We start from the raw sequence: 26,742 nt of genomic DNA, 5'->3' as shown, positions 1-26,742 counted from the left end.
ATAATCAGCGCTTCTGTGTTTGAGAAACAATATCACGCATTCTATGAGATGGAGTCATAACAAGTATGATGAGATTTACAGCGAACTGAACTTTTATTAAGACTGCCGCCAGGTGATTTTATTCGACGCCGTGGCACCCACTCAGTAGAGGAAGGGGTTACGAATTCTTCTCTTCCATTACTTGCTTGATTTTCATTTATTATCATCTGTCAATTTATCATCATTTACTATTTACCTGTTTATCATTCAACTATGCCTATGCATTTATTTGATTTGTTATTTATATTATAATCTTTATCTTTAATTAATTTTTTTTCGCATCCGACCTAGTTATGGACCAAAAGGCCTCCTGTCGGCATGCTCCGCCTTTGAAATCCTTTATTTGAAATGCGATCAGGCCAAGGCGTGCTACGTTCCTGCATTCTTTTCTAGTCTCCACAAAGACCAGAGCACTATCGTGACCTGACCTGACCTGTTAGCTAGACCGGGCGTGGCACCTCGATATCGTGACTGAACTTAGAGGTCAAGCACGTCACCCGAATTGGAAGTTACGTCACACAAACACTCTCTCTCTCCATCCTTCCAAATCCAACAGATGGGTAACCCTACTTCATTTGGGTAAAGGTCCCCTCACCTGCACAAGATCTCCAGGAGGCCGAAGAACAGAATATTGAGCTCACGTGAGGAAGAAGCTTGAGAGGACGCCATCGCCAGTTCACAACATCTCTCCTATTTCGACAAGCGATAATAGGAATAAGGTCGTCCTCGAGATGGTGTGGATTGGCTTCGTTCGTCACTGACTGCTCTGCCTCGGGTCCCAATCAAACATTGCTCCATCGCGCGCAATCATTAATTGTCTCCCTCCTCCACACTCTATCCACCTCCCCCCTCCCACCACCAGTTCTCCTCCCACGCGCGTATCAGCCATTACCTTGGTCTGAGAGAGACCTTGTGAGCTCAGGTCATGGTTTTCTGGAAAAGCCGTGATTGTTGGTGTTGCTGTCGTTACTGCTGCTGCAACCAGGGAACATAAGAATGGGGGAGAGTGCAAGATACCATAAAGCAGTTCCATGTCCCTTACCAGCAGCCATCCCTATCCATAAAGTCATTTTCTCTTTAAAACAACCAATTGTTTAAGCGCTCACTACATAGTTACTAAGTCCCATTCGTTATCAACTTTGTTGGTAAACCAGTTCTTGTCTATTTCCTTCCCTAAATTTGTTCAGCTTAAATTCATTACCACGAGGAAACGGAGAAGAAGCAGCAACAGCAACAGAAGAAGAAAATCCGGTCATGAATTCTGTTCGTGAGTCAGGGCACATCCACATGCATCCATTACCAAGACGTGGTCCACCTGGACAGAATGGCCCCTCCCCAACCATTCCCGGGAGTGTGATGGGACGCAGTCCCATTTTCTATGAAGAGTCGTGAAGCCTACATCACCACCACCCATACTGCCATAACCACCATCACAACCGGGTGCATAATTTCGTTCAGTTTGTCATCTACATATTGTCGACAAGTGTGGACACAATTTTTTGTACACAACACTCACTACCGACACGCATGTATCCAACAGTTGGCAACTCTGGATCAAATAAAGCTTCAAATGGGCTGTTGATCCAGTCAATGTTTTATTATACAAGGCCCTAAAGATCTCAACCGTATTTAGTGTCATTATCTTATAGTGAATGAGGTGCACACACAAAGCCCAAATCAGTCTTCACTTCTGAAGGCTACTGTACGCATATCCAACGTCTGTTCGCGTGACACTTGAATCACATCACGGTTGATATTCAAACAATGTTTACATTATACATCAAGTACATGAAATACAATATGTGCAACTTAAAATGCTGTCTACATACATATGTGTGTGTACACACAATTATATATGTATTTTATATATATATTATTTATATATATATATATATATATATATATATATATATATATACAGTATATACATACATACGACAGAAATTAAATAAAGACACCCTTGTAATGCGGTCTTGATTTGATCAAGTTTTGTGCTCCAGTCGTGCCCATACTGCTCCAACAATGGATTTAGAATTGTCAGCTGTCAGGTTACAACTGCAATTATTTTTCGTTCGTTGCGCATACATGCTTAAAAAAAGAAATCCACAGTTCGTGCAACTTCACGTCTACGAGCCTAACATCGATCATTTGTGAGAAATATATTTGTCAACTCGCTCGTATTCTTATACACTTGTATTCGCGTGAAATAATCCGGAGATGTGAGTTTTTTTTCAGTTTTATCTGCATCATCCAATTCGAAAACCGATTTCCAAAGTTGACAAAGAGGCTGGTCGTCAATGCCACTGGCTCGGTTCGGCTCGGCTGGGCGCCTGTGAGGGTCAACCTGGTGTCACACGAGCACGAACTGGGTTACAAGAGTTGGTACTGTTGCGGTTGATCTTGTTGGCGTAGCCTTCGTTGTTCTCGGCCACTTAAATCAACAAATATACATGTACATTTATTTTGTCAGCATCCGGCCTTTTTATGGGACGAAAGGTCTGTCGGTCTTTTCTTCTTTTGCCAATGGAACCTAAGTGCTACTTGCGAAAGAGGTCCTTCACTCTATATACTGTTGGTTGTGTGCAGCGTGCGTTGACGTACGTGTGTGTGTGTGTGTGTGTGTGTGTGTGTGTGTGTGTGTGCGTGTGTGTTTGTGTGTATGTACGATTAGGCGTCCTTGCTGTGGTCTCGTGTCGTCGTCTATCCTGTGTCCGTTCGGCGTGTGAGTGGTGCGTCATGACCACAGCGACATCTAATTTTGTCTTCAATCTGTCCCGTTAGCTGGGCCTCCAACTGGTGGAAGGGTCGTGGAAGGTTTCCATGCCAGGAGGAAGGAGTAGGGAGGAGGAGATTAGGAGGAGGAAGGACGTCACCGTTGCAGACATCGGTATCCTATTTGGACCCTGAAATCAGCCATCCATCATCTTCAACCCCCCTCCCCCATATCTATCTTCAACTTAGCCCCTCACTCCATCTTCATCTCTCCCACCCCCACCTTCGCCAACCCCCCTCTTCCACTTTCAATTCTCGTCCTTCCATCTCCAACACCCCGTTCTGTCAATACCGCGACCTCCTCCTCTTCCTCCTCCTGCAGCCAAACCCAAACAACTTGAGCCAATAAGACGCTCGATTCCTCGGATCGACGACTGCCTGCCTGCCGAGGCAGGGCGAGGGCTAGGGGGAGAATGGGTTCTCTCCTCGCCTTCCCTCCGAAGGCAGCCCGGGCTAGCTCGGATTCTTCTCCTTCCCTCTGAAGGCAGCCCTGGCTGGCCCGGATTCCTCTCCTTTCCTCCCCTATGAAGGCAGCCCAAGCAAGACCGAAGAGGTTTTCGGCATTCCCCATTCCAGGCACTGGAACACAAGGGGTCCGGCAGAAGACCATTTGGTTCATGGCGGTTGACTCCATACATTGTGAAGAGGCACAAGCACACACACCGAGGTGGAGTGGGGGAGGGACAAAATACTACACGAGACTGAGTAACCCAACACTCCTCTCTCTCTCTCTTTCTCCCCGCCCCCTCACACACGACGTAGAGTATGCGCGACAAACACCCCGGTTCTCCCAGGAATCTAAAGCCGACCTAACCTAACCTAACCTACCCTCCCCTCCGCACACCCGGAACCAAAGCAGTGTGGCAATCCAGGTTTACCTTGCCCACGGCGACCTGCCAACACCTATATTGCACCTGCCAACATCACAGTCGAAATTAGTTTGCCGATTTTTCTTTTGGCCCACTTCCACTCCAAAATTCAATTTCCTTCTCCTACACTGCCGCCGCCGCGATCCGTTGAGCAATAGCAACGGTAACTGCGGTGGCGGTGGATCCTAGGTGCTGAAAGAAAAGGGGATTGAAGGAAAACGGCATGGAGAAGGGGAGTATGGAACGAAAGAGGAGGTGGGAGGAAAACGTATGAATGAGGGAAGAAAACATGACAGGAGGATGAGAATGAAGGAAGAATGAAAGGACTGAATTAAGGAGAGGTTTGGCAGTGTTGTCTCGGAGGTAGAAAATATTAAGTATGTATGTGGTTATTCCTCGATGCTATGCTAGCATGTACTGACGTTGAATCGAAATGACGTCAGCCATTGATCGTCGTCGTAGTAACTGACGTAAAAACAAGAGACTCCATTTGCTTATTCGTAACTATTTATAAACTACTTTCTTACCTCTTTGTTATCACAGAGGGAGAGGGGGGAGGGAGAGGAAGGGATAGAGAGGAAATGGCCAGGTTAACTTGGAGACTCATGTTCTCTGCCTCTCACGAACGAGACCCCTTTTGCTCATTATGACTTTCCTCTATTTGCTTCCTCCCCTCCCGCTGACAGAAGTCATTATGGCATTCTCGGAGTTCTGTCAAGCTTCCCTGCACATGCGAATCGTTGTTTGCAGTCGTCAACATCATCCACCGGCCGGGACTCGAACCCATGAACTTCAGCTCGTGGACTAAGCGCCCAAACCACAAACACCACGTAACCTAACTGTACTTCACCACTTGCGTTCAGCGTTTCTGTCCTTGGGGAGAATATTGCGCCGGAGATGAAATCATTGTGGCAGGGATTTGAGGAAGGTAGAAGTTAGAGGGGGAGTGGAGGACAGTCTCTAATCATAGGGAAAAAAAAAGTGAGTAACCCTTGACCTTATTTTGCTAAAGTACCTACGTCATTCCTTCGGTCTGGTGCCACACATTATCGGAGCAGAATAAAAAAAAAAAAAAAGCGATTCCTGCGTTTACTTTGGATGCGGACGTCTAGTGGTTTTATTCAAATTTTATTCCCTGTAGCCGTCAAAGGATTAAATGTGCCTCAATTAACCTTGTTCGGTATCTACTCTGTTCATTCTGGCAGAGTCCAGACGATTCTATTCAGCTGAGAAACAATGTCAACGTCTCAGTCTCACTGCTATGCCTTACTCGAGCGGTGTGGCGGAGCCAGAGATGGCCCTGAATCCACGAGGTGCTAAGATGAACGGGGGACGACGAATGTGTTTTGGAATGGTGAAGAATGTGTGTGTGATTTGAGTCTGCCCTCCCCCTTACGAGAGAAAATGGCTTCAGGTTTATATGTCTGTGTATTTGTATACATATTTATGTATGTATATGTGTGTATATGTATACGTATGTATATGTATGTATATACATATTTGTACGTATGTGCGTACGAACGTGCGAGAAACTAATAAAGACGTCTGTGTGTGGGTGGGGGAGGGTTAATCTGAGGGACAGTAGAAGTTATGTGATCACCATCCTCTTTTCAGTGAAGACTAATCCCCAATCATAATAAATGTTGCGTGACTTGGTCAGTAGGGGTCATCATAGTCACTGAAGAAATGAAGACTACATGAAATATGCAGTCGATACCTTTACCCTATGCGCTGGGAATCGTAGAGTGTGCGATTCGATCCCTGAACTAAGCGAATGCTAGACCAGCACGCTTCAGATGACGCCACCAGGGCGCGGGCGGGTTGCGACGGAAGGTTTTTAAATCCTAAAACACGATAACACATTTTCTATGGAATTTGGTGCGACCACGCACAGGCTTTGTGCAGCTGAATATGATAAGGAAAGCCGGCGTGTGTGTATCCAAGCCACATGGGGTCTCGATCGCTTCAGGCACATTTCACTTCAGAGTGCGTCCCAGTGGCTGCAACAAAATCATCTGGACTTTGGTCGCACCGAATTCCAGAGTGCGGCGAGGGGTCAGAACCAGCTGAAGAGAAATCGCGAAGAGAGGGTGGGAGGGCGGAGGGTGACGATAGGAAGAGAAGGAGGAGGAAACAGAATAATCGAGTGGGGAAGAGAAATTTGAGAGGATGACAGGAATATAAGGTAAATGTGGAAGGTTGGCAGATTAAGAAAAGTGAAGGGGCAGGGAGAACAGTCGCCAGAAGGGATGGAATGGGAGAGTCAAGGGTAGTAGGGAAGGGGTGCATGGGTGGGGAGTTAAGTGGAAGGGGGCATGAGGTCAACACAAGACGAAACACCTATTGCGAATTCTGCTTCGTCAGCTAGGCCCCACTGTCACGCTCTCCGTTGTACCTACGCCCCTGTCTCCCCCACCTCAACTCCCCCGTCGAAGGTTGCGGGAGGTGTCTTCCACTCGAAAGTCGGCACATCCTCCCCGATTTGGCGTCATCCTGCCTTTGTGCCGAGACTCGCCTAACCTCACTGTCAGATTCTTCCACAACTTGGGAACAATGAGCAACGGTGCAATGACACCTTCTCTCTCTCTCTCTCTTTTCTTTGTTGGTTTGCGGGGCAGGAAGTCGCCCGGCCTCCAACTTTGCGACGGTCCTGAACTGGTTTCCAGGCCAAACCCAAGATTTATTATGTTCGATTACTCGCCCCCACCCACCCACACGCTGGCAACCGGCGACTGTTCCCTTCCTCTAGTTCGATGGTGACAGACCTGCTCTAATACAACACGGGAGAGATCTACGGGATGGTCCCCAAGACAGCTTCTGGTTACTTTGAAGTTACGGGTTTCCAGTTCCTGAGGCTGGAAGCAGCTATTATTATCATCCCGGAGCTGCTATTACTACCCAGAAGCTAAAGGTGCCAGCAGGCGAATCGGACTACCCCAACTTTAAATCCGCGCGCGCCATTTTAAAATCGCGTGCCAAAAATTTGAAGCGCGGAAAAGAGAACGGAAACATCCACTACAAACATTCCACCCGTTCTTTGGCAGGAAGTGTTTTATGCCTGTATCGTACATGGTCACACCGAGAGAAAAAAAAGAGAAAGAAAGAGAAAAAGAGAGAGATATTTTGAGACCTGAACGGTAGAGGCTTAGGAGGTATTTGGAAACACCGGGAGCAGCAGCAGCTGGACCAAGGTCAAGAAGTGCGTTTCGCGCGTTCTCTGCTGGCAAGTAAAAACTGGCACCTCCGTCCCCCTTCCTTCCCTCCGTGCACCTGGGCGCGGGAACGCGACCTCAAGTGCGGCCGCAGCAGTTGACTTCCCATTTTGCTAAATTGCATTTCGCCAAACCCCCTTATATTACGTTAACCTGGCTTTGGTTAACGTTTGGGGGAACTGGGCTTTGGCAAAACACAATTTTGCGAAATACGAGTAAATCCACTGCCGTAACTTTCTTACTGGCGGTGTAGGATACGACGGTTCCCGCCAGTGGGAACATTTTGCCCTTTCCCTTCGTGTGTGTGTGTGGGGGGGGGACTTGTTATTCTCAATGTGACCCTTTGGACCTCATGATAATTTTCGCAAAAGTGTTAAATCTGTCAGATGAAAACTTGACCGACTTGGAACATGTGTTCCCGAAGGTGCCTCCCCCTACCTAGGATTGCAAAGCGCAGACCGGCGTATCAAAGCCTGGCCCTGATTCGGCTTTGAGTCACAGACTCTTGTTCAGATCTCGAACGCAGTCTTGTATAATGACTTGGGGATTGACGACCGGGAAGCATTAATCAGTGAATGCACTTCCGAACTTCTACGTCGTGATCAGGATTCGAACCCCGCTTGACCTCCCTGGCGGCTGCCGTGCCGTACAAAGGTTACACGTAGTAACCTTCTGGTCCATCGATAAAAAATAGCCATCAACGGTAAAAGAAGGAAAAAAGTTCATTAGGCTGTATTTTAGTCTGATCAACATATCCGAAGTATTTGAAAATATAATTCACATGATACACCTGGGCACCATCAATAAATATTTACGTCCAATGTGATACTAATAATGTGAACAGAAACAAATAATTTTCTCTGTATTGCCTTTGTGCCTATGCACGTATTCTGACTGAGCTGATGGCATTGACACATAGATGGGGAACTCACGCCATGAGGCTCTGGTTGCAATTGAGGTTGTCACCTTGGCCTTATGTGCTCGGACTTCTACTTAGTTTCCAATAAGGGTCCGCGATCGCACTTGGGACAATTCAAATTAATTCCTCTCCTTCCTCGGCAAACCACCTGATCACTAAGGTTTAGTCCATCATATTTTGAGAATTAATGAAGAGCAGGAACACCCACGGTGTTGTAAAGAATTGTGTATGTATTGGTCAGCATTGCAAGTCAACACCTTCACATCGGAAAACGCGCGTTGAAACAAGTCGTATGAGGTGAACCATACGCTCAGTGTGCTCTCAATAAACAATCTAATTAATACTGACGACGTCAGACATCAAGTAACAGAACGACACCTAGAGAAATATGGGCTCATACTAACAGCAGAAGTTCACGGTTTTCAATAAGAGTACGAGGGTGACAATATCAATGTTAAAATGTCGACCGCACGAGGGCTCTTTGACTATGTTAACATGGTGATGTACTTGACAATCTTTTATATGGGTAACGGCACAAAAATTAGCAGCGGGGGAAGTCTCGCGACAGTAGAAGTCCATATTAACGAGGGTCACGTTGCCCTGACTCCCTCAGTCGAATAAGAACGAGTTGCGTTACCCATCACAAAATATATACATCACTGGGCAAAGAGGTCATCATTATCCAACAGGAAAGCCAACACCTTACCCATGCACCCTTTTACAGGATGGTATTAAAAAGCGCACACGCAAGGCCATATCGAAGGGAGCAGAAACATACATAGAAAACGAGAGCCATGCTGCAAGATCGAGATGCAAGCTACACCTACTCCCCTACCCCAAGTACCCCCCACCCACATCAGTCAAACAGTTGAACTAACGGTTTCGGGCACATTTCCCAAATTACTACGGTGTTGAGGGCACCACGTTTGCAGGAAGTGTGTCGGGGCATACTTCTGCTCAAACTGACAGTCAGAACTACAGTCATCGACGTTCTCTGAACTACGGAGTTCGTGCACGAACGACCAAATGCAGCGAATGTAGTTGCAGCTGTCACCAATCTCACGACTGACAATCAGCCCTCCTTCCACGACTTACTTTGACCCATATCACGACTGACACAACTCGTTTTATGTGATGCAAAGTTCGGTCCTACCAGTTTCCATCAAACCAAAGATAAATCCCACGCCATCGATCACAGAGCGAAATATGGTCCTGTAAATCGCTCCAACACCGACCCTGCATATAAACGCGCCTAGTTCTACATTGATGGTCAAGGATTCTTTGAAATTCAAATACTATTTGGAGGAAATGCTTGAGGGCGACGAGACGGTGCTCGTGACGTGAGTCGCCCCAGGAGGGAGACCTCCACTCCAACCTTCTCCACCACCTCTCTCAACTCCACAACTCGTCTCCCAAACAAGCACGAACGACACTTTCTACGCCCCTGACACTACAACATACGAAACCTTGGCACTCTCAATCGTAACACTGTTACTTTGATAACAATGGGTGTGTATATGGGCAACACAGCTACACTACAGACCCAATTTAACCCTTGTGATCATAAACTTACAACAATCAAATGGCAGCCGTTTGATGTACGAAAATAAACATCACTACACGCTATAAAGGATTACTGGGGTTGAAAGCAAGAGAAAAGATAACAAAACATAACTGTTATATTGGTTCATGCAATGAAACAATACAATATTTGACAAAATAAACTTATACAACAAAAATAACCAAGTAGCAGAAATGTTCACAGGAAAGTAACCGATACAGAAACATCACAATGGTATGTAACATAATGCTCTCATGCTGTGTTGTATATCTTTTAAACCCACCCACCGCCGGGTAGGACATAAGATTAACGGAAGTACCGATACAACACGCGCGCGCGCGCGCACACACACACACACACACACACACACACACACACACACACACACACATCTGACCATGAACTAGCTCTCATTAGGAGGATATCTGTCGGTCACAAATCCAGTAAGTGATACATAACCATGAATCACACGCACCAATTTATGCAACTGCATTTGAAAACAAATCACATTGAATGCGATGTGCAAATATATAGTGGACATTCTGGAAACTAGTTCAATTCACTTTCGGAGACAGCCAATATCAACCATGATTAGTTACCGTGAATTTCAAAACGACGTTTTTTTAAATAATATTTCAGAGTTCTAACTTCTGACCAGTTCAAAGCCAATACAATTATAATACAGCATGTACCAGCATAGAAACAATATGCTGTTCATTCTCGCCTAAAAATGCAGAGCACATATGGTGCTGTAGAAATGGTATGTATAGTGAATTCTGATAAACACCAGTGGTAAGCAACGTCCATTTACCCAGGTAGTTCGATAATGCAATGCATATTGCAGTAATTATATCTTTTACTGCCGGTCGGGCTTTCCTTGACGTGTGCACCGACAACGTCTGAGGCATTCATATTCAAACCTAACACTTATTGGGAAATAAATTTATGGATATCCATGGGAGTTCTATTCTACCTTCAGTTTAGAGCTAGAAATTAATGCACCTAACAACACATTTTCTAAACGGAAAATAGTCTTGACTCGTGTTGAATAACGTTCGCTTCCACGCTCCTTTTCATATTAAATAATTTACCGGACGTTTCTTTATTTCCACAAGTTGTCACAATTAACACAACATCGACAAACAAATAAGTATATAACTTGATAACCGTTGCAGACGCTTTATCGATTTATTTTTGCAAGGCAGAAACCGCCAATCAAGGTTCGCTCAACATGACCAACATCCAGCAGCAACAACTACAACTCACCTGCACTGAAATCCCTGGGCCCCATCCCATGTTATCCCTTGTAGCATTCGACGATAACAACCCCGTTCGGCCAACAAAACACAAATACACCAAAAATAACAACTCACTATAAATATGCCCTTCGTGTTTCAGTTTTCAGCCGAGCTTTTTTACCGTGTCGACCATCGGATACAGCTGTCGCCGCGCACTTCCGTCGCCCGTGCAGTATTTGGGCGAGAAACCACTGCATGTGCGTTCTCCAATCCACCACGCCAGTCAACAAAATCGTCAACTGACTATGCCATGCTCAAGTAGAAAGAGGGATATTCCCCTATACTACACGTTATGTGCACTTTCTGTTGGTATACATTTGATTTGGTAACTAACGAATATTAATACACCTGGCCGTTACAGACTTATAGTCCAGGTACACATTCTCATGTAAGCATGTGGGGTGAGGGTATGTGCTTTCACTCAACTGCAATATACAGATTGGACCCATGCTCGAGGTCCTATGTGTCTCCACCTATCAAAGTTGTTTTATATTATTTCATATTGTCCATCTGTATGGCTTCTTCCATTCTTACACAACGTTCGTCGCATGTATGAACGCAAGCCTGCGTGTTTATGGACATGCACACCATGCAGCGTCCTTTACTGTGTGAATCATATGCCATCTCTATGCGTGATTCCAGCACGGATCTCCTGTTCCAAGCACTATTCATTTATAGTTCTAACCTCGACTCGGCCTGTGTATGTGTGTGGAAGTCAGCAGTGTTCTTGCACTAGCTGGCTGTCGTCATCATGGTGGGGTGAAAGGAATTCATTACTGAGGGCTGTCGAAGGGCGACTTGTTACGGTTAAATGCACCCGCCTGCTCAAGGTCATCAGAGTGAGTTGCAGTAAACTAACAGACCCATTCCAACCGGCCCATGTTGCACCAACTCTCAATATATTCCACTGTCGATACACATGACAGCAAAGCAACGAGAGGCTGGCTAATTATCAACAACGCGGATGTGCGTGCGTGCGTGCGTGCGTGCGTGTGTGTGTGTGTGTGTGTGTGTGTGTGTGTGTGTGTGTGCATGCTATTGCGCGTATATAAAACTGACGAGGTGGGAGAAAAAAGCGGAAGAGAATGGTTGGAAAAATATATGGGCACTCTGTTCATATTTCACCGACCAGCCAACCGCATTGTATTGTTTTTTTCCATGGTTCGAAAGGGCGTGTTCAACCTAATCATTATCATGTAATGTAAATTAACAACTCGCAAACCCGTTTGAATAAAAGAGCCAGGCACGATGGGGGTTCATTACGACGTTAATACCAGGGGTCGTTCCGGTAAGACACGAGGAAAGTATATCACCTTCAAGACATGAAAAGAACCCATTCCCAAACATGGCGGGCCGGCCGCTCGCCCGCCCCACCCTTGGCGAGGTCTTAACCTCAACGCTAATGACGCACTGCGATAGAAAAGAAAAAGAAGAAATAATAACGAGTCTAAAAACGGGTGGTATTGGGGAGGGGAGGTATGATTATATAAACTGTTCTAGACCCTCGTAATTCCGGAATTTATAAATGTTTTTTATTTCGTCTCGGCTCATTTTACTTGAAATATCGAATGAACTGGGTGTGCACTCCCTCTGTCCGTTTGGATCTTGCAGGTTCTGTGTAATCATGTGTGTTTCTACTTTTTTCTTGTTTGGATGCGAGGGGGGTATTTGCGTGAGAGTAATTTCTGATTTCCGCTTCTTTTTCATGTTTTCATTAATTATTCCATGGAGTGTGCATCTACTTAGATGGCAATCAATGCCATCTACATACTAATGTATATTAAATTAATTTCATGACACTTGTATATCTTTTTAAGAGCCTGTTTTTGCCCTACTCGCTGACACACACACACACACACACACACACACACACACACACACACACACCCGGTGGCGGATTGGTAAGGCACTGGCCTCACAAGCCGGAGAACCGGGGTTCGATTCCCCGGCCGGGCGGAGACAAGTTGGGTTTGTCTCCTTTCACGTGTAGCCCCTGTTCACCTAGCAGCGAGTAGGTACGGGACGTTAGTCAAGGAGTTGTGACCTTGCATTCCCGGTGTGTGTAGTGTGAGTGGTCTCAGACCTACCCAGAGATCTGCTAATAATGAGCTCTGAGCTCACTGCCGTAGGGTGGTGTCTGGCTGTCTCGAAAAGAGGCTGCAGCAGATCCGAGGTGAATACACACACACACACACCACTACAATGGTCCGGGCTCGAATCCCACCCAAGGCTGAAATAATTTCAGTATCACAGTGCAAAATGTCGTTACTCCAACTCTCGTGGGCGGGGAATTGGGTGCATGTGTGTGCATTACCCATAGATGTCTGAGCTCTCTCCCGGGAGGGAAATAGCTGTCGATCACGAGTCCAACACGTGATCCAAGACCATGGTGAATAACACATATATATATATTCACACACATATACATATCTTTACGAATTTGTTTTAGTATTTACTTTATAGACATTAAACATGTCAGCTCTCTCCCTTTGCCCTGTGTTTTCATTCTTCAATCTCCTCAGCGAAGCAAATCCTGCAGAGCTGTGGACCTAATCTGAGATGATTCTATGAATCTCTCCCAGATGGAGCGCGTGTGCGCGAGGGCGAGCACTTGGGTACGAGTTCATAGAAAGTACACAGAATATGGACGATGAGAATTACATGGCCGGCAATTCCAGCGCGATCCACTTACCTCGTTCGTCTGCTCCTGGCCCTCCGTGGTATCTGCAGAAACAAAATAAAACTTAGTCGTCATACATTTTTACTATAAATTCATTAACAGACACTTTCTCTCATTTTTAAACACGTCTTGTCATATGCACATGTTATAAACCTACCGTCTTCAACTTCACACAATATACAGTGTGTGTGTGTGCGTGTGTGTGTTTACGCTCGCGCATTCTTTCCAGTGTGAACACATATTCGATATCACAAGCAAGGAAAGCAGCTTAAAGAAGAGCAAACGGAATGACCTACACTTCCAGGAACCCTCTTTGTTGTGTTGTGTTCCTACTCGATAGGCTGACAACTCCGACAAGGAACACCCTCCTCGATACTCCTCTGTCAACCAGATGGTTGGAATAAATAATTCTCGCTCGCCCAAGTACCGAAACAGCACTCGCCTGACAACAGACGATTGCGAAGACACCTTACTACACTGCCTTATACTCCATAAACAAGTCAAAAACCATCTTCACCGAGTGAGTTTCGGGTTCATTCTATGACCATAACAGGTTTATTGAGAGCCGGAGATGTCCCCGAATAGGAAGCAGGGGCAAAAAAAAAAAAAAAAAAAAAAAAAAGAGAGAACACGGCTGCCCTGCTCATCCCAATGCAATAACGAACGCTGCCTTCCCGCAAAACGTCACATACAGTACACACTGCCATGTGTCTACAGTAACGGATCAACTGTCGCGCACGCGCTAACTTTATTTGTAATATAGTAATGTTTACATTGTTTAAATAAGCCTGCGAAACCTTTAAGTTTGCACAGTACAGTCGTGTTTTTAATGCTATTCTTCGGAAAAATGTCGACCCCCTCTTGTACACACAAGCATTTATTATTAATATATATATATATATATATATATATATATATATATATATATATATCTATATATACACACACACACATACGTATATATCAGATAATTTTTAAGACCGTCGAGTAAATGAGTCGAACCTACCGTTCAGGGGCCAGAAAGACCTTCTCATGTGTGTGTGTGTGTATGTGTGTGTATATATATATATATATATATATATATATATATATACATATATATATATATATATATATATATATATACATGAGAAGGTCTTGCTGGCCTCTGAACGGTAGGTTCGACTCCACTCGACGGTCTTAAAGATCATCTGATATATATATATATATATATATATATATATATATATATATATATATATATTTCTAAATAGAAATGTAATAGCACATTTGTTAATGCGACACAGGAAACCCACAGTCGGAGAAAATAAACTGCGACTGAAAGAAGATTCTTATATTTCGGCTATCAACTGTAGCCGAAATATATTATATTATATATATATATATATATATATATATATATATATATATATATATATATATATGATGAAGGTGGAAAAAGAAGTCACGGGTCTAGTTCCGAGTCTTTTAGTTTATTCCTGACCGGTTTCGCTCTATACATATATACATATATATATATATATATTTATATATATATATATATATATATATATATATATACACACACACTGAATGGTTCCCAGTGATCAATTAATATATTTTTCAACCACATAATTTTTTTTTCACTTTTAATTCCGTACCATCGCAAACGAGACTGAGAATTGTAACGTAGACGAGCCAAGGATTCGAACCCAGCTAACCCGTAACAAAGTTGCATTGACGTAACCCAATCTCTCGTATTGGGTTACATCAATGTAACTTTGTTACGGGTTAGCTGGGTTCGAATCCTCGGCTTGTCTACGTTTCAATGTTAAACTGATGCCTCCTTCGGGCGATTCTCAGTCTCGTTTGCGATGGTACGGAATTAAAAGTGATATGTGGTTGAAAAAGATACATATGTGTATATATATATATATATATATTACCACACACATCTTAACCATGTTAACATTTCCACTTTAATTCCTTGGAAACCGACTGCGTATCAGTTTCCGAATATGCTTCCATTGAGTTCGTGTTAGTCTCGATCGTGTTTGCAGGGAATTAAAATTGAAAAAAGTGAACGTATTTGATAAGAAATTATATATATATATATATATATATATATATATATACATACGAACTCAGGCACATTCGCTGTTTTAGCAGCTTTGTGATAACATTCAGTGCTTCAATACAGCCGGAGCAAAGTCAATATTGAAGCACACGCGAGCGCGTTCCTAGCGAAACATTTCCGTTTAAAGTCGCCTCAACGTTCGTTCGCCCAATCTAGAAATCGACTCCATTTCGGTACTTACATCCTTCCTCTTCCTCTTCTTTTCCCCTCGTCTTTTCAGGGACACATCCGGATATCCCATATTTTTAAACGAGGCTCGTTCCTCCGCGCCCAAGTTTGAAAACCGTATTTCAAACGACGGATGTCCGCATGCGTTGCGAAAAGCGCGAGAGCAACCTGCCAATTTGCGATTTCAGAAAGGGACTTTTTCAACTGGAGTGGCACAGTGACTGATTTCCAATGCTTCTACTAATTAGGTAATATTGGTCAATATATCCAATTTGAAAAATGTGTCTTGCATCCCATGTCCCTTGCCGTGTGGACACGAGTTGCTAACAACGATAACGATTTTAAGTATTTTGGCGGACGATTTTTTTTTCAGGTGGTAGCTAGTGAGAAAGGGGAATCTGGTTCATTTCTCCCGGCTACGCTACCGAGGCTGGTGATGTGGAAACAATTTGAGTGGGAGTTCAAGTACGGTCCTCTTTTTAAGTGGCAGCCACCACTCGACAAAAAACTGCTCGCGGGAGTAGTGCACTTTGTTGTTCAAAACCAAGTGAAGAAAGAGAGGGAGAAGGGGAGGTTCAGGCACAGTTTTGACTCATGACACAACAGATGAAAACCATGCGGCCCCTTCAATATGGTTGGCCACACACACACACACACACACACACACACACGACTCGGTGGCGCGGTTGGTAGAGTGCTAGACTGCCAGTACGGTGGTGCCGGTGGTACCTGGTTCGAATCCTGCCCAGGGCTGAAATTATTTCAGTATCGCTGCGCTTCGAGTCGTTACTCCGACTCTCGTGGGCGGGGAGTTGGGGGTGTGTGTGCGTGTAAGGTCATAGCATTACCCATAGATCGGTCATACGAGCTCTGAGCTCTCTTCCGGGAGGGAGATAGCTGTCGATCACGAGTCCAACACGTGATCCAAAGACCAAGGTGAATACACACACACAAAAATTAAGGGTACCACTAAACGGGATTCTCATCCCCTTCATTCCCATGGACACCTAACTAGAAGAAAAATGTACGTTAATTAAAAAAATGCAAATGCATATCAAACATATATTTTAACGCATAGTGTCCCATATAATGTACACAACAGTTCAACGTTTCTTCCCCGAGAAGTCTACGGAAGGGCCCAAGGACCAATTTGATAAAACCGGCTGCAGGCTTACACTCGAGTGAAATTCTCGTGGCAACCATTAATGCTACTACAAATTACTCCAACTTCCATCGGTAGCATCATAGAGGCGCATCATCTAGGGCGCAGCTAAAGAGAAAACATCGAAGTGGAATCTTGAGGCGCGCCATTATATATAATAACAAATGCCACTACGGAAACCACCCCAAGTTCGAGAACCGGAAGAAGTCTATAACGGAAACATCATCGTCTTCTAAAAAGGGATGGCAACAACCACAGTTGATGCCACCCCCCACTCCCAACACACATTCCCGAAGACAAACGAGATCGTGGGGATGGCTGGATGGATGGATGAACGAGGACTCGCTCGCTTAATATATCTTGGGCGTAACAAGTCTCGCAGACACATCGCTCAATGGTAGTTTGTTCTACTTGTGTTCTTCTTTTGTCTACTCATCAAAACGTCAACGTCGCAACGCACCTTATGCAAGAGGCACCAAGTCATGCGGTTATCCAATTGTTGCCTACTCAGATTTCCTTTGGTCATCGTTTCCAAACCAAGTTCGACGAAGTGGCTGTACCTCCTCCGAAAGAGGGCAACGAGGCGACACGACGACTTCTGCGAATTCAAGGTCGAGGTGAAGCGAAATTGTACTGGGGTGGACTCTATTGTAAGATATCCATTTGGAATTCCTTACGTGATGAAGTAGTATCTGTCAATAATATGACATTTAGAAGAGCTCTTACTCTCTATCTTGTTGAGCTTCTTTATGATTTGTTAGGACTCCTCACTCCATTTACAGAATATAAATCTTATTTTATTTCTTATTCACTTTAGCTGTTATAATGCACTTTCCAGCCCTCAGGTACGAGCCTGGGAAGGCCACCAGATAAGCCTGTTCTCATCTCATTTTCGCGTGTATCCCAGTGTTTATGCTTTGCTGTTCTTCAGTCGCATAGAAGTCATTTCAACATTGAACAATAACACAACGCACTCACTACCACTGGTTTTCGGTTCGTGGCACCATTTGTGAAAATATTCCCTACCCCCATGGGCCAATGGACCCCAAGCTGAGGACTACTACTATTTCCGTGGAGGTGAACGACCAGTACCTCTACGAGTGGGTGTTCAGAGGTGAAAGCGCGTATATGGGACATGGAAACGGACGCGCGGAGCTGCAGCCAGCGCTACATCCGCGTCAGCGTCCTACAACAGCAGCACCTAGAGGAGGAGGAGGAGGAAGAGGAATGGAAACGGGCCTGACACTCAAGTGAGGAGGAGGAACCGTGGTCTGCGCACAGCTCTACCTCGAGGCACACAAGAAATATTCTTCTGTGGGATGGGGTAATCGGGCCATCACTTGGGTAAATGGGCCATATAAAAATTATTCATGCATTAAAAATTATGTTACAACCGGTAAATAAAATTCTGGTAAAATGGAGGTAGGTATTTATTCAGGGTAAAAGTGAAATATTTTAAAACCAATAAAAAAAAAAAAAACTTTTATATGACCCATTTACCCCCGTGATGGCCCGATTACCCCATCCTATGTTAGCTCTCCCACTGGCATTCTCAGGCCTTCGATGCCTTCCTGCAGCTTCATCCCTTCGACATGACGCCACGGAAGCTTCAGCACCTTCCGGGAAGCACAAAGACTAAAAGTATTCTTTAAGGGCATCCACTGACAAAGCCCCACTACTCTTTATTCAATTGTTGTCGCCGATACCGTTCCTGTAAAGGGCCAACATTAACTACCAAAATTTTGATCAGCGGACTTCCCAGCCCAGTATTGCATAATTTGCCTCCATTGGATCGGCGGCTGACAGCGAAGACAATGAAGAGTTCTGAAGACGAGGAGGGGCCAGCTCTCCTGACTGAAATCGCCTGGCGGGAACCAGAAAAAACAAAAGGATTCGACCATTAGGTGCCAAAGGGGCCAAACTCATCCCGAACATTTCTATCGAAGTCGCAGAGATGCCGGAAAGAAAAGGCGAGGAGGAATCTCCAACTTGGGGTTTGACTTCGCTTTCACTGCCGGATCCGTTCGTCTTAAGGCTGGACAAGTTATCGTACAGGAACACTTGATATTCAAAGTTTATCATGGGAGTCTGATGCGGACTTTTACCATCCTCACCCGCCCCACCCTCCTCCTTCTCGGGCAGACCCAGTGACACTCAACGGTCTTTACCGGTGTCTTGGAACACCAGATGCCCTCCTTCCTTCCTCTGGCATCGCGCCATCCCCTCGGAGTTTGGATATCCGAATCGCAAGAAGTTCGTTCAAGTTGCACTCTTTCTTGTTCCGTTAAGCCCTTTATCATTGCAATGACAGCAGCAGAGTCGCATCCAATCGTGCAATGGGAGCACCTGTCACGCCGTTCTCTTCTTTGTTGTCGGAGGCGAAATGGGTCTCGCCTATTGGTTTCCACTCGACGTCTGCAAACACCGCTCCTGCTCCGGTGAGCAGAGCCTCGTCACGAACGAGCAGGAACCCCTCCCCCTTCCCTCTACCTCGCTGCAGATACAGGCAGTCCTTTCTATTCCGAGAGCCTAAAATCGGAAAATATCTAACATTCGGAAGGACAAGTTCTGAAACCAAGAACATCCAAGATAACGGAAACACGGTCACTGGTATACTTGCTAAAACAATTTTTGTTCAGGTTACTAAAGAGTCACGGGTTTTTCAAGGTTTCGAAACAGAAAACTGACACGAGACAACCCAGATGTCTCCAGAGGCTGAACAAACTCGCCTGGTCGCCAGATCCATACCGTTAAGTGGCGAAGTGGGTTTTCATAGTGGTAAACGAGATAGCATCGAACCATTAAGCTCATAAATTTTAAGTAAAATACCAAACATTAATTCGAACCAATGGAACTTTTAATGGGCTCATCGCGCCTTCCCTCCATCGTTTCTCTCTACCACAACTGGCTGAATCACGTCCCACCTTCCCTACTCTTCTCTCTTCTCCATGGACCCAAGGAGGGAATATCTTTATGAGGTTGTGCGACGATGAAGGCAAATAAATGTTTCTGATATATATATATATATATATATATATATATATATATATATATATATATATAAACAAGAGAAGATGGAGGAAAGGGAGTCAAGGAGCAGGTGCAGGAAGTGGGCGTGAAAGAAAAATGGGGAAATTTAGGAGGGGAGGTGGGAATTACGGGTGAGAGGAGGAGAGGGGAAGGAGAAAGCGACGTGGGCCAACTGGAGAGGTGGACTAAGAAACAAGAGAACAGCATAAGTGATACAGAAAATATGACTCGGGGACTGTAAGGGAATGCAGGAAAAAATGTGGCAGGAGGAAGAGAGTAGATCGAATTAGGAAAAGTGCGAACATGCGATTGGATCTTAACCATTTCCAGTGGTCATGTCCCCTCAAGTTTCAAAGTTTCATCGAAATCCTTGATCACCCCCCCCCCCAAAAGTATATACATATATATATATATATATATATATATATATATATATGCAAAGTAGACCACTTTGGAAAAAGAAACTAACGAAGCAGAGCGCTTTCGTATATTACATCTTCAGTGCAACAAGTACATAGTGATAGGAATACATAGACAATATATACATGATACAAAGGAACAAGGACAGTTTGAATAAGCGTAGCGACCAATTACCCCCTGGAGAGCGGAGGTAATTGTCAATTATCTTACGATGGTCGGGCGACATCAGGTCACAGTCGCCAAGGGTCACTGTTTCTACTAATTATATAGGGCGACATTAAGTCAATTCGTTGGATTACATTTTACCTGATATTATCTTACTAATTTCTTGACAAATGAAATTATCAAGTTTGTACAAGCCTTTATGTAGGTTGGTATTTTGATTACTGGTGGTATGAATCAAACTGCACTCTATTAAATTTCTTGCTATTATGTTGTTGGTATAATAGATTGCCTGGGCATTACCCCAATCAACTGGATGATTATTTAATTCAATATGCTTGAATATACCACTAGAATGATTGCCATCCCTAACATTTTTCTTGTGTTGTTCAATTCTAATGTTTAAGGGTTTGGCAGTTTGACCTATGTAAAATTGATTACACATTTTGCAAGGAATTTGATAAATGCATCCTTTTTTAATTTCAATACTATTGTTGATAAGTTTATGTTTTACTGTACTATCATGTTTAAAAACTACCTTTACGTTAAATCTTTTTAATAATTCTTTGATACTTAACAAATTTTCTTGAAATGGTAAAATTAAAACATTATGATAATTGAAAGGTGATTTAGGCTGAGGAGTTAAAAATTATTTCCTTGCAAAATTGTAAGCAATATCAAGGAATTGCTTAGGGTATTTTAATTCTAGCCCAATGTTAAAAACATTTCTGATTTCTTCATCAATAAATTCAGGACTACAAATACGAAAAGCTCTTAAATACATTGAGGCAAATACTGTACGTTTAATATTATTTGGATGAGAATAATAATAATGAATATATGAACTTACATTGGTTGGTTTACGATATACTTTAAATTTAAGGCTATTGTCATGACGTAGGATAGTGCAATCTAAGAAAGGTAAGGTACAATATACGAAAGCGCTCTGCTTCGTTTCTTTTTCCAAAGTGGTCTACTTTGCATAAGTGAACACACGTACCCGTGTTCTTATTAGCATATATATATATATATATATATATATATATATATATATATATATATATATATATATATATATATATATACTATACGGTTATGTATGTTTTTATTTTTCAAAGTTAAAAAGTGTAGATTGTAAAAACTTGGAAATATTCTATAAAAAAGAAAATATTGTCAATCTAGCCCTGTTAGCGAAAAGCATCCCTAATTGAATCAGTCCATTAGCCAGCATAGTTCGCATCCCCACCCCCTCCCTCTGGTGTTCGGTTTCCGTATCCCGGAAGGGGTCTACGCACAAGAAACGGGAAGAGCCCTCAAAAAAGGAAAGAGAAAAATATTAATGATAAGTTAAGTACCAGAACAGCCTTGCAAGGATCAATAGGTCTGTTGCTGTTCGTTTGCCAATGTACCTCCATTTATTTGCTCTCCTTCCTCCCTTACTTGTGGTCAGGGGCTCCTCTTCCAGAAGAAAAGGAAAGTCTTTCCTGGAAGAAGAACAGATATGAAAAACAGGGAAAACAAGAAGAATAAGAAGAAAATAGAGGAGGAGGAGGTGTTGGCTCCCATTTTCCCCGACGCCCGTTTCTCCCTGGTCATTCGACGGACGAGGAGGCCCGTCCTTTCCTTGCCGTTTCACAGTGTGACAAAGAACGAACCACTTTGTGCCACTATGGCGAGGCGGCGGAGGAGGCCTGGCACCCAATAGACTGTCGCAATGGCAGCACCTCCTCTTCTGCACCGAAGAACCTTCCATCTCCTCAAGGAGATAATAGGGGCGAACCAGGACGGTTTCAGCCGAGTTCGTAACAAGATTTCGACCCCGTGAGCTGAGCCTTTCGTTCTTCCCACGATTCTGCTGTGCTGGCCGTATTGTCCCCAGCGCCCTCTTCGACCCCCGGACAACTCCCAATACATCGATACGATCTGAGAATCAACGAGCTGAACCACCGACCGACTGTCTCGTATTTTTTCCCCGTTGGTAGTGAGGCACACGCATAAACACACACACACATTCTTTGACACTTCGCGAATCTTGCAACCCAACGTCGCACCAGCTAAGAACCGCATTAAACCAAATAGCCAAACCAAAGTCTTTCCACTGGGAATTACTTGTGGTTGTCGTCCTCCTCCTCCGGTCACTCTGTGGTGGCGGAGGAAAGAAAGGAAATGGAAGGGAAGAGAAATGAAGCGAGTTTAAACTCTCCCTTCTGCCCGCCAGCACCAGTTGAAATGACTATTAATTGAGACATACGTAGGGTCCCCTTGCGCCTGCTCAGCCTTGATAAGTTTTCTTAGGCTCTTGGAAGAGTCCCGCCATGAAGACGAGTCACTGGGCTCAACCTCATTTCTTCCTTCAGGACAAGCAGGCGATTTCATTCATTGGGTCAAACTGGCGAGGGACGGGCTCTCAAGAAGTTGGGACCAGCTCTGTGTAGTGGGAGGGTATGGACTGCAAATTTGTATGCAGGCGATATGTGTGGCATTACAGTAACACATTTTTTTGTACATTCAACTCCACTCTCATCCCTTATCCCTTGTGCCCCTTCCTATTACTTCTCCTCTGCGACGTCCAAAATGACGGGAGGAGGTGATTCTCTTAGAGAGAAACGCTGGTTTTCCCCCCAACGGAATACAGTGTGAAGCTACGACCAAAATTTTTGACCCACCCTGAGCCTTTTCATGATAATTAAAATTCCTTACCAGAGAATTTTTTCTTTGTGTATTCAAGAAAATTACCTACCTGTAAGCTGAATACAACAGAGGAAAATATCAAGTACTCGACGAAAAATAAAGTAACAAATAAATAAAAATCATATTGACGTTACAAGAACTGTAACGTGCGTCAAAACATTCTCGTGACTGTACATATTACAGTGTCGAGGAACTTCCGACAGTGTGTAGAAGGGCACATTTTGAATAGTTACATATTAACGAATCGACTTCTGTCAGGTCCTGCTCGAGCGCCGCCCCCAACATCTCACCGATGAACAACTAAAGCAGAAAATAAATTCAGATCCAACTTGCCCGTCCGACAATATTGTCACCGACTGGTAATGATTCGACGCCTAACTTTTCGATATTGGACGATATAGAGAGGGAGACGGTTACAGGGATGAATGCCTAGGTGAGGATGGATGGATGGATGGATGGATGGATGGATGGATGGGTGAGCGAATGGAAGGGAGACCGGATGGAGGATTGGAAAGAAGTGAAAGGAAAAGGGAGTGGGAAAATACGAAGATGGAGAAGAGAAGATGAGAGGGAGCTTGAGAAGGAGAAAGAAGGGGAGAGTAAGGGGGAGTGCGAGAGCGAGAGAGAATGAGAGATGTAAGAGGAGAGAGAACGAGAGAGTAGAAAAAAGACATACAGATAGAAAAGAGGAGAAAAAAGAGAGGCGAGGAGAGAGATAGGGAGAAAGAGAAAGAAAGAGAGATGAGAAAGACGCTAAACGGAGAGTGAAATAATCGCAGCAGAGGAGGGTGCGGGTGAGTGTGTGGGGGACAACCACTAAAGTCCATTCGTAGAGGGAAAAACAAAAGTTGCCGTTTCAGTTTATCGCGGAACATTTCATTCGTCTGTCTTATCAACAAAAGTTTAGGTGTGTGTGTGTGTGTGTGTATTTGTAGGAGGGAGTGAGGTTACTGTTCCGATTTATTGAGACCAAGGAACGAACGAACACCGGAATGAAAGAGCAAAGTCACGATCCGTGGTAATCCTATACAGCTCTCTGTAAACATGTAATCCCTGCCTCTACATGCATGCACGTGCGCACGTATACGCGCGCGGCGGGTCAGGCTAGAACAAAATGTAGGAAGTTCATTACTTTTCCTATACCATTTATCGTCGTCGACGCTGTAGCCGGGCAGCCAGTCTTATATCCATTTAAAAGCAGTGCTACACACACACACACACACACACACACAGAGAGAGAGAGACACTACAACCTCTGAATGGCACTAAAAATGTGGCCAACCAATAACTCGCTCCGTTCTAGCAACAGCCGGTTCTAGGCAGCGACACGGTCAGGATTTCGCCAAGTGCGAGTGTGCGTGCGTGATCCTGCTTCGTAGATACGATGGCGCGGGTTCGACCCCTAAGACATATTAGGCAGTTCAACTAATTCCTCACTGTAAGGAAAAACCAGAAGATGTTTTTCGTAAAACATTTTTCAGATTATACTGACAAAATGGGAATATAATTGTGAGATTATTTAGGTTTGTACAAACTTGATGCTTTTATTATCAAGAAAATTGTAAAAAATGCTCCAAGTGTTACCAGGCCTGGGTGATGCAACGTCATATGATCAAATGTACTTAAATGTAAACACTTCTCAACCTGGTTATGAAGCATCTTGTGTGTCCTTACCATGTTCCCTACTACTTTGTGTGTGTGTGTGTATATGTATATATATATATATATATATATATATATATATATATATATATATATATATATATATGCACCTATGCCTTTGTCACTTTGTGTTCCTTGATAATGTCTTAAAACGTTCGGACTAAGTTTCTTATTTCCCAGTGGTTTTTCTGCAAATTATTTTCACATGTGCTTTGTGAATTACTGCAATATATATACATATATACGCTATCTCTTGATAGCGTATTGGGCTAAGTCACAGCCGCTTTGTCACGGGCGAGCTGAGTTCGAGTCCTCGGCTCGACCACGTTTCAATTTCTAACATATGCCTCCTTCGAGCTACTCTCAGTCTCGACTGCGAAGGCATGGAATTAAAAGTGATTTGTGGTTGAAAAGATATATACATATACATTATACATACATACATATATATGTTCCAAGGAGATGAGACTTCGTTACTCCCAATCGGAGGCGGGGAGTGTATGTATATGTGTATATATATATATATATATATATACATACATATACATACACTCCATATGTTCCAAGGAGATGAGACTTCGTTACTCTCAATCGGAGGGGGGGAGTGTATGTATATATATATATATATATATATATATATATATATATATATATATATATATATATATATATATACATACATATACCAAGGCTTCCTCCCCCTTACAAGGAGGATAGCCAAAAAGAATAAGGCATAAAATCATTCCCACCCATTCCATCCCTGAATACACTCCACACCCCTCCACTCTCCCTCTTATCTTAGCACATCCTGAATGACGGGTCATCCCTGCACCCTGTCCACTGCCCTGGGTCAGAAGCAGTGTCGCAAGACACAGCACATCCACAGCAAGGCCGCTTCATTAAATCGGCGACCCCCCCTCTCCGTCCCCCCATTGCATAAAATGAGAGGACGGGGAGAAATCCCTTCGGGCTGCGTCAAATTTTGCTCACACATACTACCTCATCCCCCACCCCCCGCCCATTCCACCTCATGCAATCACATCATCCATATACAACCATTCTCCATTCACCCCTGTCTTCTGTCCTCTCCCGTCCTTCCTCAACAGACATTCCCCTCTTCCCCAAAGCCCCCTTCACCCCATCCATCCACCTCATCCTAGGACGTCCCCTCATGTTCACTCCCTCCACATCTGCCTTCCACACCTCTTTTACTAGTCTTTCTTCACTCATTCTTTCATCAACCCTATCTCCCAGCTCCTTTTCCACCCCTGTTCTCCTCCTCATCTCCTTGGAACATATATATGTATGCATGTATATGTATATATATTTTCAACCACAAATCACTTTTAATTCCATGCCATCACATGGAATACATATACATACACTCGAAGGAGGCATACGTTGGAAATTGAAACGTGGTCGAGCCGAGGACTCGAACTCAGCTCGCCCGTGACAAAGCGGCTGTGACTTAGCCCAATACACTATCAAGAGATAGCGTGTATATATATATACATATATATATACATATATGTATATATATATGTGTGTGTGCGTATAATGTATATATATACATATATGTATATATATATATATATGTGTGTGTGCGTATAATGTATATATATATATACATACATATATATACACATATATATATACATATATATACATACATATATATATATATATACATACATATACATATATGTATATATATATATACATACATATATATCCTGTATTAACGTCTGTGCCATGGAATGCCAGCCCCCATGACTGACACCATTTGGGCTCCCTGGTGAACCCTGGGTAAATTTTAAGAATTGATAAATTGTTGTCCATGGCATCCGAGGATCAGGCCCGCAACTGCCATGCTGGTGCTACCGCAGTTAAGCCATTACTGAACTCGCCCTCCCACCTGTTCCTCCTCTCGCTCAGAAACTTACAACATGAGAAGGAAGTGTTGCCGACGTAACACTGAAAC

General features: G+C 43.8%; 1 protein-coding gene across 5 annotated transcripts in view; it reads right to left on the bottom strand.

The window, feature by feature from the left end:
- LOC143020348 (uncharacterized) overlaps window positions 1-26,742 on the bottom strand; it is a 273,138-nt gene that overhangs the window by 85,274 nt on the left and 161,122 nt on the right. For all 5 annotated transcript variants that reach the window (XM_076176705.1, XM_076176695.1, XM_076176724.1 and 2 more), the window contains one exon: window positions 13,363-13,394. In XM_076176705.1, the coding sequence (XP_076032820.1) occupies window positions 13,363-13,394 (32 nt within the window). The remainder of the gene's footprint in view (window positions 1-13,362; window positions 13,395-26,742) is intronic.

The sequence above is a fragment of the Oratosquilla oratoria genome, chromosome 3 (genome assembly GCF_046742065.1).
Source record: "Oratosquilla oratoria isolate Oo_2021 chromosome 3, ASM4674206v1, whole genome shotgun sequence".
NCBI classification, from domain to species: domain Eukaryota; kingdom Metazoa; phylum Arthropoda; class Malacostraca; order Stomatopoda; family Squillidae; genus Oratosquilla; species Oratosquilla oratoria.
Note: the sequence above shows the minus strand (reverse complement) of the source record. Positions and strands in the feature narration are given on the sequence as shown.